General features: G+C 37.4%; 1 protein-coding gene across 8 annotated transcripts; it reads right to left on the bottom strand.

Moving 5' to 3' along the window:
* Positions 1-1765: 1765 nt before the first annotated feature.
* Positions 1766-14169, bottom strand: LOC113538016 (methylcrotonoyl-CoA carboxylase beta chain, mitochondrial). 8 transcript variants are annotated; one of them, XM_026932941.3, is made up of 15 exons: positions 13919-14024; positions 12537-12565; positions 10060-10365; positions 9681-9877; positions 9360-9538; positions 9186-9266; positions 8237-8415; positions 7410-7602; positions 7236-7327; positions 6425-6581; positions 6165-6287; positions 5916-6040; positions 5570-5651; positions 5407-5495; positions 1771-2798 (listed from the first exon to the last, which is right to left on the bottom strand). In XM_026932941.3, exons 2-14 carry the CDS (start codon positions 12554-12556, stop codon positions 5409-5411), a joined length of 1821 nt encoding a protein of 606 aa, XP_026788742.2. In that variant the 5' UTR covers positions 12557-12565; positions 13919-14024; the 3' UTR covers positions 1771-2798; positions 5407-5408. The 8 variants fall into 8 exon arrangements, with proteins under 8 accessions (XP_053092037.1, XP_034162203.2, XP_053092035.1 ...); XM_034306313.2 differs by lacking the exons at positions 12537-12565; positions 13919-14024 and adding exons at positions 11332-11349; positions 11534-11638; XM_034306312.2 differs by lacking the exons at positions 12537-12565; positions 13919-14024 and adding an exon at positions 14037-14169 and having other exon boundaries at positions 1769-2798.
* Between the last annotated feature and the right edge of the window lie 121 nt (positions 14170-14290).

Here is a 14290-nt window from a genome sequence, read left to right as displayed (position 1 = left end):
AAATTGTTTGTGCCTTTTGTCCCCAATGAATTTGCTTTAGTGTCACCCAACAGTGGGTTACATGGGAAACAACGTTTTTGGGTGATATTCATGTACAGAATATCTTTATCTTATCCACCCAATTTGTATATGATGTGGTTTTTGTTTAACAAGCTGTCACAAGCACAGGGAAACCAATTTTTACTATGTTAACCAAAGAGAATCCCTTTGGCCTTTCTGGATAGTATAATTAACAAATACTTGATTTAATTTTGCAGAACTTATTTATCTGTGCACATAGCATGTGATGCTTACAATTCACTCCTTTTGACAGTGGGCTCAATTTAGTTAAAGCAACCCAAAAGCCGTATGATACACTTAACAGCCTTCATGACAGGCTTACATGTGCATTTTATAAAGGACTTGAGAATATGTGACAGGCTTACATGTGCATTTTATAAAGGACCTGAGAGTATTCTTTGTAAAAGTTGTTTCCCTCAGGTATAATTCCAACATGGCTAAATGGCAGTCTGCTTTTTCATAGCCAGGCACTCATGCACAAATTTGAACTGAAGAAGTTACGTCACCTACTATTGCAAGTAACGTCATCTCTTTCTGTCTATGCATTATCAGTGTTTCCCACACAGGTAAACTGATGACTGCCTAAATATATTTTGTACTATTAAAAAAACCACATTGTATTTTTTAATCTGTTCCTGGAAAAGAATACGCATTACATCTTTTCATTTTGACAGTGACATGAACAAAGCTTGGGGAAGGGGGAACCAGAGCTCTCCAATCACCCAGCTCAGGACAATAAACTGCCAGAATGTAGTCATGATGAGACATGTTCATGTGGGAACTTGCTTTCCTCTTTATTGGTAGCTAAATACACCAGTCTACAACTTTACTGATAAGTTTTGTTTCCGTCAGCAGGTTTTACTCTTGCATGAGAGACCTAAGTTCTTATGGGAACACACACTCACTCTTTTTCAACACTTGGATATGGTCAAAAAAACACCTTACAGGGTTCCCTCTAGGGAGCCCCTATGGTAGCTAAAATGTGATAAAGTGCCCTCTGTGGTGCCCTTACAGTGGAGAAAACATGTTAGGGGGAAAAAAAAAAAAAAAAAAAAACAGCTCAAATGCCATCCAGGGAAGCGGTGACTCCACATGGGGTCTCATGATTTACAAATGGGCAATGAGAGAAATTCACAATCTCCTCTTTTGTTTTATTTCTTTATTTTAAAAATTGTCATTAGAAATATTGAGGAGAATTTTGTGGATTATTTTCTGTGGATTATACTAGTAAATTTTACTACTGTGTGTGCTATTTTAGTCTTTTTTGCTATCCTGATAAGTTGCACAAGCTTAAGAATTCAGCAATAGTAATGGACAAATTTCCCTGTTCATCTGTCTCAAATTGCATACTTAAACCAGAAAATTCATAATGTCCATTTGGGGTTGTTTGCCCAAAAAGTTCGGGAACCCCTGCTGTTAAGTGATACTTAGGTGATAAATTAAACATTTATAGATGAATTCTTTAGTGTCAGCACTTTGTAACATTCATTAAGCTTCCACCATGGGAGATGGGGTGGGGATGACTGTTTATAGCTGCTATAATGTAAGTGGCAACAGGCACTAACTTGTTTCACGAATGTTCCACAACATAACAACATAATTAAAATGATTTTTTTTTAAAGTATGAAGTGATATTCTTTAATTGGCAAATTGTTGTGGTATAAGAGGAACATGCTGTTATAGAAATATAATCAACTTAGCTGGCACTGTTGTGTCCTTGAGCAAGACCCATAACCTTCTACTTCCCTGTTATATCCTGTTTCAAATACTCTGTTTTGGATAAAAGCATAAGCCAAATGAGCATATGTATATTCTTTACTTGTATGTAAAGAACGCATACTCTTTATTTATTACACACAAGCCTGATAATCTTCTCAATTCTATTTGCATTTGCATAATTATGTTTCAATGTGGTTACTGCACACCCACACATTGAACACAGTGTATAACATGCAAAACAACATGTCATTGGTCTACAAAATTGTTAACACAGAAAGGTTAGTTTTCTTACACATTAATAGTTAAAAATAAGCAGAAGTGTAGAGACTGACTTCCTGCATTAGTTCTGATTTTTAATTTATTTTTATGAAGACTGATTGTTGACTTTTGTCAACAATCACACTTTTGTTTACACATAACAGCAAGGACAACTGAATCCTTCCCATTTCTTTTTGTGACAGAGAATTACTTTTTGAGACCAAAATAAAAATTAATCTTTTGAAATTCTTGAGTCCTTGTGACATTAGTGATTTCATTGGCAGCCAAATATTCTGGTGAAAATATCACAGATTCAGGACAGTCACCTTTACTGCCTTGTTATGAGGGTCAAGAGGTTAGTGGTAAACCTGTAAACCTGGAAAGGGTGAGTTTTATTGATCAACATTTTATTTAAATATTTTATTCACTTTTGCTCATGGAAACCAACAATAACAACAAAACATAAATATTGTGCAGTTGTACACATAAGCAGAACATAACTTTAACAAAACAGCAAATGCTAGTGCCACTTAAAGGCTATGAATATTCAGATCAGTTTTGCACAAGAACTTGCTTAATTTAACTTTCAGAACCAAGCTGATACTATCACAATCAGCGTTCAGTACTGTCACACCTTTTACTGACAGGCATGAGTGTAACTACTTGTACTTGGAGAGCCTGAAGCAGAAATAGGACAAGAAGAAAGCCGTCTTGAGAGCGCCACAGACAGAAGTATGAAGATATGTGCTTCCTCTGGATATCTACCGGGTAAGAGAAGAATTTCTGTTTATTTTCTGTTTTGTTTTGTTTTGTTTTTCATTCCATCCCTCTTACATATTATTGCCTATTATAAAATATTCTAGAACTGGTATATTCAAAATGCTTTCAAGTACTTCACCTGAAGCAAAGCATGCTTCACCTGCTTTGGTTTCTCCTAGATCATCCTAAAAAGGGTTCTTTTGCTTCTCAAGTTATACTCTAATATATTGCCCTCTGATTTTCTTTGTTTGTTTGCACGTTTTCTTCTGACAGGAAGAGGCTGGAAAGAACCCAATCTCACTGCCATACATCATATACAGATATAGCTGTTATGTGCAATGATGGGACGATTTGGCTTGAGCCCAAGATTCTTTTCTCCACACCATGACAGGGTAAATATTCAACATTCAGTGTCAAACATGAACAGTCGTACAGCTATCAATGAGAGTAAACAATTAAAATGACCCAAACAGGTATTTTTTCAAACAAGTCATTAATAGAATACTACTTCTCTATTAAGAACATGTTTGCTTTCCTACTGTATTTCAAAGGAATTTCCTCAGATCAACTGCAGTAAACGCTGTGGAAAAAAAACTTGTGGACAATTCCCACAAACAGTTTTGCATTCAAGTCTCCATCAGTGAACAGTTGATAACTTCAACAAAACAGGCTTCATGTGAAAACTATAAAGAATTTTCCTAGTTACACAATTGCACACTTTGACCATACAGTATACACTGCGTACACATTTATTAGGCAAATGGTATTTCTCAGCTGAATTTTACTGGTGAACAAATACAATGGTCTAAGTTGATCCTAAATATTTATTTCACATAAAAATATAATGTTTAACAAGAAAAAATAAGATTTGTCTTTCTCACGGAAATTTATTAGCATGCACATTTATTATGCAACTAAATTTAAAAAAAATTTCCAATCACTTGTTTATTCTTCAGTCTTAAGTATTATTTAACAACTACCCAACATAAAATAACATATAACAATTAAAAAATAAAATTTTGGTCCTTCACAACTCTTTAGTGAAGAATATAGCCACCATTCTTTTCAATAATGGCCATGAGCCTTCCATCCACTGAATCTGTCAGTTTCTTGATTTCTTGATTGTTCACAATCAATTTTAGCTGAGGCAGCCACCACAGCCTCCCAAATATGGTTCAAAGAGGTGAACTGTCTTCCCTCACTGTAACTCTCATGCTTGAAAATGGCCCAGAAGTTCTCAATAGGATTTATGTCAGGTAAGGAAGGGGGCCAGGTCATCTTTCTGTCATCTTTGATGCCTTTGCTGGCTAGCCAAGCAGTGGTGTACCTTGATGTATGTGAGGGAGCACTGTTCTGCATAAAGATCATGACCGTCTTGAATGTTGCTGACTTCTTCCTCCAACACTGCTTGAAGAAAGTGTCTTCTAGAAACTGGCAGTAGGTTTGGAAGTTGATTTTCAGTCTATCTTCAACCCGAAAAGGTCCAACTAGCTCATCATTATTGATACCGGCAAACAGCAGTACCCCTCCTCCACCTTGCCGGCGCCTTGCGCGAACCAGTACTCTGCGCCCATTAGTGATCCAACCATGAGTCCACCCATCTGGTCCATGTAAAGTCACTCTCATTTCATCTGTCCATAAAGCCTTTGAGAAATTGGTCTTCAGGTATAAGCCTTATTCAGTGTTGGTTGTATTTCAGCCTTCCTTACCTTAGCCATGTCTCTAAGCACTTCTGGACACTCCTGGAAGGTTGTGAAATGTGGTGGCACTAGACACTAACGGGTTCCTGGTAATCTCACGTTTTATTCTGCTTAAGTCTTTTGCAGTCAACTTGCACACATCTTTGTGACCGTGTTGAGTATTCGTAACAAAGCATTTGATTGTCATGCCTCAGTAGTTTTGCAATCTGCAGTGTGCTGATAGGCATTTTAAAAGTTCTGACTTTTCAGTTTCAGTTAAATCTCTTTTTTGGCCCATTTTCCTGAGGTAGAGAAACTGCCTAATAATTATGCACACCTTATATAGGGTGTTAATCACTTCAAGCCACAACGTCCCTCAATAAACAATTAAACTTCATCTGAAAATAATTATATCCAGTTAGCATTCAGTTTGACATAGTTAAAAGTTGGATAATATGCATAGAAATAATGATCAGTGATCATAATACTGACTTGCCTTATAATTGTGCACACAGTGTGTATATTCCTGTAAAGCTGCTTTGTGACAATGTCCTTTGTTAAAAGCACTAAACAAATAAAAATTGAATTGAATTGAGCATAGTAGAAAAGGCAGCGGCTTTCCAAAGTCCAGGCTACCTTCTAATGCTCATTGCCACAGATGTAACTGAGATAGCACATGCTGAGATTGATGTCATCATTTCCACCACTTTCCATAGTATGTACAAGGCCTAAAAAGCCCAGAATGGTATGTATCATATCTCAGAACACCAATTTGTTACTTAGTTAGATATCCTAAAAAACATAATTTATAGGGTCAGGAGGATCACACCTTATAAAATAAAATTTCTAGGGCTCTGCCCTATAGTGACAACCAGACAGAATGTCAGAGACACACAAAACAAGGTTAAAATCATGGCATTTATATACATACCCTTACAGTCGAAGTATCGGAGATTTCTGCTTCTCCTGTGAAAGCTGGTACTCCTTTTGCGTTATGATTTTCAAACATTTGCCCAAAACCTAGTAAAATGTGTAAAGTTACCAAAAAAGTCATTATCTGGAATTTTATTTCTTTGTTAAATATTTTTATATACCTTCCTTGTGTCTTGTGGGAGAATCACTCCATCATCCCAAAGTCTGCCTGATGAGAAGAATGCTGAGCTCTCTACTTCCAGCCTTCACACAAACATATTATACATAAATTCTAAATATTGCATGCACAATCCATACCATTAAATTCAGATCTTGTCATAAAGGAAAAATCCACCATGAAAGCCTTGACTCCCACCTCAAAGCCACCATACTTATAGCTGCAATACTTACAGCTGCTAGAATCCCTTAGCACAATTAGAAAATATTTCAATATAAAAAACATTTAGCGTGTCTCATGGTAGATGTTTCCTTTAACAGCATGAATTCAGAACAGTGATTGCCTCTTACCGTTCATTAATGTGCATGGCCTCTTCTTCATCCTGCACCAAACCTCCTGCGTGGCCTGGGGCCAAAATTGACACTCTAGCATTGGGCCACAGAAATAGGAAGTTGGGGTCAAAGGCCCTTCCACACTGAAAAAATAATAAAAAAGAATAATAAATAATAAAGAAACTGAGATTTTTTTTCTTTGTGATGAATGGTTGTAGACAATATAATGTTGTTAGACACATTAAAACAACATTTTGTGGTACTGACCATGGCAAAGCTGTCACCACCATGGCAGCCTCCAATAACCACAGTGATCTTAGGAGTAGAAGCACAGGCCACAGCAGACATCATGGATCCCTGAGCTTTGAGTAACTTAGTATTGGACTCTGCCTGCAGGGGAAACAATCAGTTATATGTATTTAATCAAAGCTCAAATATGAGTTGTGAAACCAGATTTTAACCTAAAAAAATAACTGCACTAACCATGGTAAGCACAAATAACCTGTTTACACTGGAAGTTGATGTACCTTGTCTTGGGAGAGAGTGTGCAAAGGCTCTGGGGCCGTGTTCTGGAGAAAGATGAGAGGGATGTCTCTGTGCTCACACAGCTGAACAAAATGGCTTCCTTTCAGACAGGCTTCATATTTCAGCTCCCCATTGCTGGCAATAATGCCAACCAAGTGTCTGATGAAACAGGAATAAATCTTTGTGTTGCTTTAAGCTTGCTTTTCTTACAATCTTTTGCTCAACTATTTATGCCAGCCACAAGCCTGATATTATTGCAGCAGTCACTGAACAGGACATTCTGCTACATAAGAAACAGACAGTCAACATGTTAGAAAAGACAAAATCTCTTTTGAGGGAAGGTATGCTCAATAAGCATAATCTAAACCCTCATTCAAAGATGTTTAAACCCAGTGCTTACTCACAGACCTCATGTAATCAGCCTAGGCAACAGGCACAGCAAACTGATGTGTAATGTCACCTTAGATGTAATAATTCAGACGAAATTACTTTTCTCTAAACCCAGAGCTTCCTTACTAATTAATAACTAGAATTTGTAATAGACAAGATTATGCCTGTTGGACAAATTACAAAGATTACACAGATATGTACAAACGTCCATGTTCTTTATGTTCTTAAGGTCAATGACAAACATTTCTATCAGTGTGTGTGTGTGTGTGTATATATATGTGTATATATATATATATATATATATATATATATATATATATATATATATATATATATATATATATATATATATATATATATATATATATCTCAACATAGCCACTCCCCCCTGACATATATATGTGTGTGTGTGTGTGTGTATACCCTTCAATTTTGGCAAAGCCAGTCACGAGAGTGGTACCATAGTAAGCTTTGAACTCCTGGAACCGACTGCCATCAATCAGTCGACTCACAATCTAAAAAGATAAAGAAAGAGGAAGAAATGATATATGTGAATAAGGAATGTGCATGTGCATAGTGTGTGTGTGTAAACCTCACCAGTTTCACATCCATGCTGAAATTGTAGCTCTTTGGTGCGAGGCCCATAAGCTCCTCAGCATTATACAGGGGCTCCTCAATCTCAGCACTGTCCTCCTCTGGGAGCTTGAAGTTCAGAGTGGAGATGACGTTCCTTGTACACTCGTATGCCTCACGCTCCACAGCAGCAAAATGATCAACACAGCCACTCCCCCTGGCATTTGTGGGGTTTTTGTTTGTTTGTTTTTAAAAATTAAAGGCAAAAAGTTGCAACTGACTATGCACTTTATTTTTCTAAAATAGCTGAAATGCTTGTTTTTTTAATGCACTATGTACTCTGCATATATAACTGACAAGGATATATTTTTGGAAATATACATTTCCGTGACATGGTGACAGTTCACAACCTTAATAAGATTCTTGCACTTTGGTTGAAAAGGTTAGACCTTTTACTTCATATAATAATTACAACTGATCAGTACAAATATATGTGCCGTTATCAGATCTTGTAGATGAGGCAGGTATCCTGTCTTTTGACAGTGAAGCACACAAAAGCTAAGTAACAGTAAGAGTAATAATAAAATCTAATAGATGTCAAAATCAGGCTGTATTCCCACCTCACACCCAGTGTTCCTGGGATAGGCTCTGAATCCACAGCAGCCCTGACCAGAATAAAATGGCTCATGAAGATGAATTAATGATGAGTGTAAGCAGGTTCTACATCATTTGGCAGTTACCCCTGTTGTTAAAATAATACATGAGATGACTTTCAAAATTTCCATTCATTGAAAAGGAAAATGTAAAATGCTTTAAGAAAAATGGACCACAACTTTAAATAATTCACTTACTCTGAGTGCAACCTGGCCCCTCCAAGCTCTTCAGGAGTCACTTCTTCACCTGTAGCAGCTTTAACTAGGGGTGGGCCAGCTAAAAACAATGTGCCTATCCTGTTTACCATTACTAACTCCTCCGTCATTACAGGATTATAGGCTCCACCTGCTGCACAGTGGCCACATACCACTCCTACCTGTAAGTCAAAGAAACACATCTTAAGTGACAGCTCTTGTTACTGTTAGCCTCTTATGCATACCAGGCTGTCAAGAAATAAGTAAAAAGTAGGTAATGACTAATTCTATGTAGATGTAAGAGAGTACTCAATACATTTCACCCTTTCCCGGTAATAAAAATTGCTTGTCAATCTTGTATTAATGAATGAATTTTCCCGTCACTGTTTCTGACAACTGAATAAGTTTTACAAGTATATTTTTAGCCACATCCCCTCCTATACACCCCTCAGGCAACATTTTTGCTTTTTTAATTTGTTTAATTATGTGCAAAGTGAAACTAAACCAAATGCAATAGCAAATGAATCAAAAGTATCAATTTCAGTCTAATTAGCAAATGGGCTAATAGCTGGGAAAACAGGCATATTTCACATATTAAATATTTACTTCACTTGAATCTAACCCTGGTGCATTTGCCTCCTTGGTGTGGTGAGGACACAGCAATCCTACTTAAGTGCGGACCAAAATGACCAGTCCACAAATAACCAAGGTGGTCTTGGTCGCTTCCAAGCACACTCTACAGTTTGTTTGCAGTGAGAAAGTGATTTGAGCCTGAAATGGCCCAACTGCAGGAAATGAAACACGCTATGTATTATGGGTTGCAGGCAACATTTTTTTGATGCTAGCCGTTGAATGGACCTGCGAGGCACAAACTGAGTCAAAGGACAAAGCAGTGTGAGGTGTGAAAATGCCCAGAAATACGTGTAAAAATTGCAAAATTGCTTTATTTTACCTGTGGAATCTTCAATGCTGACATAACTGCCTGGTTGTAATAAATACGACCTGCATGATTCTTATCAGGAAAGATGCCTGCCTATTGACAGAACCACTATTTGTAATTAATGTAATGAATAATGACATAACATCAGGACACTGGTGTTTAAGACTTTTTACAAGTGTGTGTTACCTGAAGTGGTAAGAATGCACCACTGCAGTCTGCCAAGTAAACACAGGGCAGACGATTCTGTATGGCGATTTCTTGTGTGCGGACATTTTTTGTTACTGTAATAGGATATGCTGAGCCTGCCTTAACTGTAGCATCATTAGCAAAGAACACACACCACAGGCCATTTATTTTACCAATGCCTGTAAAGAAAAACAAGCAAACAAACAACTTTCACTGACTGTTGTAATGAAACACGGGGAGCATACACGGTATGTGAAGCAGATCATCATTTAGTAAAAACCACACAACCAAGCATTTTTTAATGATGACCATGTACTGTACCTGTGAGACAGCCAGCTGATGGGATGTCCCCATAGGGTAAACCCATTCCAGCAAAGGGAGACAGCTCTAGATATTCATCATCATCCAACAGCATGTGGAGCCTGTCTCTGACTAGAACCTTGCTCTGCATTTGCGTATGTCGGGCAGTGGCGTTTTCCCCACCTCCCTTCAACACTTTCTCCATAAGCGCTAGATACCTGAACAGGTTCAGAAATAATCACATATGAAAGAGGTGTTCACCATAAACAGATTCAGTAAATTACTATTTAGTTAGGATCCTTCACCTTTACCTTACTACTTTAGTATTAAGAAAGTGCCCTGTGTCAAATGGCAGAAATGTAAAAAAAGAAGCTGTTTAGTATACAAAACTCCATCATACCTTTGCTGACATGCCTGGCTGTTCTGCAAATTGGCTTCAATTACATGTCTGTGAATTGGCTGACAAGCACCATCTATTATTGGAAAGGCACTTGGCAAGCTTCTTCTCCCTGCACTTGAGCTTATGCACCGGTGTAATGCCTGGTGTGTCCAGCTCCTCTGCTGAATGGATCTTAAGTGTTTCACTGGTCTGGCTGAGACTAGCTTGTTAAAAACTGTTGGTGTCTGTCTGTTTCCTTCAATCCATGACAGTGGTTGAGAGAAGAATGTGTTTGTGAAACATCTCCCTCTATTAATTTGGAACATCCTGTTAAAGAAATGCACTGTCATCATACTTCACAATATAACATCAGCATATGGCACTTAATATAAGCAGTGGTTAAAATACTGTCACCTTTACTCACCAAATTACTGAGTACACTATATGGCCAAAACGTTTGTGGACACATGACCATCACACCCATATGTGGGTCTTTCCTAAACTATTGCCACAAAGTCAGATGCACACAAATGTACAGGATGTCTTTTTGCTTTGATGTGCTTGATGAACATCCCATTCCAGATTTAGACTTTTACTATTATAATAACCTCCACTCTTCTGAGAAGGCTTTCCACTAGATTTTGAAGTGTGGCTGTGGGGATTTGCTCATTCAGTCACAGGAGCATTAGTGAGGTCAGACACTGATATTTGGCGAGGAGGCCTGGGGTGCAGTCGGCGTTCATCCCAAAGGTTGAGGTCTGTGCAGGACACTCGAGCTCACAGGGACATTGTCATGCTGGAACATGATTGGGATAAGACCCTTAGCTCGAGTGAAGGGGAACTGTAATGCTACAGCATACAAAGACATCTTATACAATTGTGGTTCCAGTTTTGTGGCAACAGTTTGGGGAAGAACCACATATGAAAGTGATGGTCAGGTGTAAACAAACCTTTGGCCATATAGTGCATTTCTCATAATTATGGTATTAAATGTGATATATGAGCTGTGCAGCAATCCATTTCTATGTTAATTTTACCCATATGCTGAATTAATAATGTAAATATTAATAACATTAAGCATGCTGGTACAGCTAGTTTTAATAGAAAATAACATGGTAATGAAAAAAGTTAGGTTAATCCGCAACATAAAGAAAATGCAGAACAATGGCAAAATTGGTAATACATTTTACTATGTCTCATATTTCTATCAGGGAAATATATAAAATGCATATTGTATATATTTGAAAAAATCTAAATATTCTGGGGAAAATATTCAGGGAAATATTCAATTACCTAGTTAGCTACTGTAAGCTGGAAATTAGATACAGAAACGTGTAGAAACGTCTAAAAATAGCTTGGTTAAACATTAATGTCACCAATTAAATAACAAAGTACATTTATTAACAAAACATTTGTTAGCATGTAAAATATAACATAAAATCATTTTTTTTTAAATACCAGGCTAAAATAAGTGTATAATTTTTTTTTTAAATACCAGGCTGTAATTAAATGTGGTATTGCCATCAGACACGTGGAGTTTCTTGGTCTCGCCATCAGACACTGAAAAGTACGTCAGCTGGAGCAGCGAGTACGGAAAGTCAAAAGGGTCACATAGATTCAAAATGTGTTTTTATGAAATTAAGTAATATATGCATTCTAATTGATGAGTTTATTCATTTAACGCTAAGATGTACATTACTCATAATTAATTGGCTTTATGCCTTCCTGTTACAGGTTAATATAATATGGTTCTCTGTGTAAAAAAAAAAAAAAAAAAAAAAAAAAAAAAAAAAGGTATCTAAATTTTTTTTCGTCACATTTGAAGTTATGGGATAGAGTCACTAGACAGAGGCGATACCACTGACTACCTTTTCAGTCCAATAAAGTAGTACAAAGACCAGTGTCCTGATAGTGATACTCATACTTGGAAAAGTCTTCTTGTGTATGTAAAAAGGGGAAACAAGCAGTTTTTAGTGAGAACACGGATATCAAGACTCTGGCATCTCTGACTGTCTGACTCTGTGTGTGTGTGTGTGTGTAGGTGGGTGGGTTCCTACCTTACACATTAATCACGTCCTACAACACTTCATATTTTTAGGGTCATACTCTGGCACATTAAATAAGCACAGTGTATCGATTCTTATATTAGACTCGATTTTTAAAGGATGTATCCATCCGCCTGTCTTTACTATCCACTGTGATTTGAAGGTAAATCACTGCGTGCTCGGTCTCAGAAACGGGTTTGATGAAGAAACACAACAATAATATCAGTTTATATGTAATACATGGCCAGCATGCATTTACTGTTTTAGTTAGAGGGGAAAGTGTACAGAATGCATCGCTCTTCGGTTAGCTAACAGCTAAGGCTGCGCTTAGCAGAACGCTAAATAGCAAACTACTACAAAACACACTGCAGGCTATTCAACTTCCTAAAGAACTGTTTAAACAACTAAATATCATACCCCATGCTAATGTCTGTGAGGTGTATTACCTCTTACCTCAGAAAGTAAACGTACATGACTCCCCTGGAACAAGCTTTAGTCGTATTTTATCTTTTTTCTGTTGTGGTGGATTTTTCCCGCCATCCGCGTGAGCGCGCGCACAGTCACGTACACCTGGGGCCTTTCGTAACTCCCCAGATGGGCCTGGATTTGTTTACAGGCTGCTTTCTAAATGCTGAAAGACTGCAGATTCTGCATCCCCTTCTGAAATCTTCCTGCACCCTTCTTTCTCACGTCTTCAGTGAAGGGATTACATTTTCTATGAAGACCACTTTCAGTCAGCTGAATCTGCCCTCTTCATGTTAAACACACTGTACACAGGAGGAAAGAGTGGAGGATATTTTGAAGTTACATGTATGAGGAAAGAGTGGAGGATATATTGAGGTTACATTTAGGAGGAAAGAGTGGAGGATAAATTGAGGTTACATTTAGGAGGAAAGAGTGGAGGATAAATTGAGGTTACATTTAGGAGGAAAGAGTGGAGGATATATTGAGGTTACATTTAGGAGGAAAGAGTGGAGGATAAATTGAGGTTACATTTAGGAGGAAAGAGTGGAGGATATATTGAAGTTATGTGTATGAGGAAAGAGTGGAGGATATATTGAGGTTACATTTAGGAGGAAAGAGTGGAGGATATTTTGAAGTTACATGTATGAGGAAAGAGTGGAGGATATATTGAGGTTACATTTAGGAGGAAAGAGTGGAGGATAAATTGAGGTTACATTTAGGAGGAAAGAGTGGAGGATATATTGAAGTTATGTGTATGAGGAAAGAGTGGAGGATATATTGAGGTTACATTTAGGAGGAAAGAGTGGAGGATATTTTGAAGTTATGTGTATGAGGAAAGAGTGGAGGATATATTGAGGTTACATTTAGGAGGAAAGAGTGGAGGATATTTTGAAGTTATGTGTATGAGGAAAGAGTGGAGGATATATTGAGGTTACATTTAGGAGGAAAGAGTGGAGGATAAATTGAGGTTACATTTAGGAGGAAAGAGTGGAGGATATATTGAAGTTATGTGTATGAGGAAAGAGTGGAGGATATATTGAGGTTACATTTAGGAGGAAAGAGTGGAGGATATTTTGAAGTTATGTGTATGAGGAAAGAGTGGAGGATATATTGAGGTTACATTTAGGAGGAAAGAGTGGAGGATATTTTGAAGTTATGTGTATGAGGAAAGAGTGGAGGATATATTGAGGTTACATTTAGGAGGAAAGAGTGGAGGATATTTTGAAGTTATGTGTATGAGGAAAGAGTGGAGGATATATTGAGGTTACATTTAGGAGGAAAGAGTGGAGGATATTTTGAAGTTATGTGTATAGATTGAGGTCACATGTATGAGGATGCTGTGTAGTCTTACTTGGGATCCTCCCTCCCCTTATACTATGTATACTCAGTGTTTCCTCTTCCTGGTAAATTTTGAACTCTTCCAGATTTCTTAAACTTTTTATTATTGCCCCAGGCACCCCAACCCCTCCATCAGGGAAAAATATGTACCTGAGTTTATACCTGAGCCCAGGCATTATCCTTAAAGTCTTCAGGCCTATTCTGCTGAACTCTCCATGGCACTACAAAACATGCCTCTTCTTTATGTTACTGTCTTTAGTTGATGAAACATTTCCATAGGAAAATAAAGAATCCTGCATGCCTTTACATCCTTCCTGTCATCTCTGATGACTGCATTATAAAGTTACGTTAACAATGTTGTCACTGAATTAGAAAGAATATATATAATAAAGGATATAATGTCT

This window comes from Pangasianodon hypophthalmus, chromosome 8 (assembly GCF_027358585.1).
Source record: "Pangasianodon hypophthalmus isolate fPanHyp1 chromosome 8, fPanHyp1.pri, whole genome shotgun sequence".
NCBI classification, from domain to species: domain Eukaryota; kingdom Metazoa; phylum Chordata; class Actinopteri; order Siluriformes; family Pangasiidae; genus Pangasianodon; species Pangasianodon hypophthalmus.
Note: the sequence above shows the minus strand (reverse complement) of the source record. Positions and strands in the feature narration are given on the sequence as shown.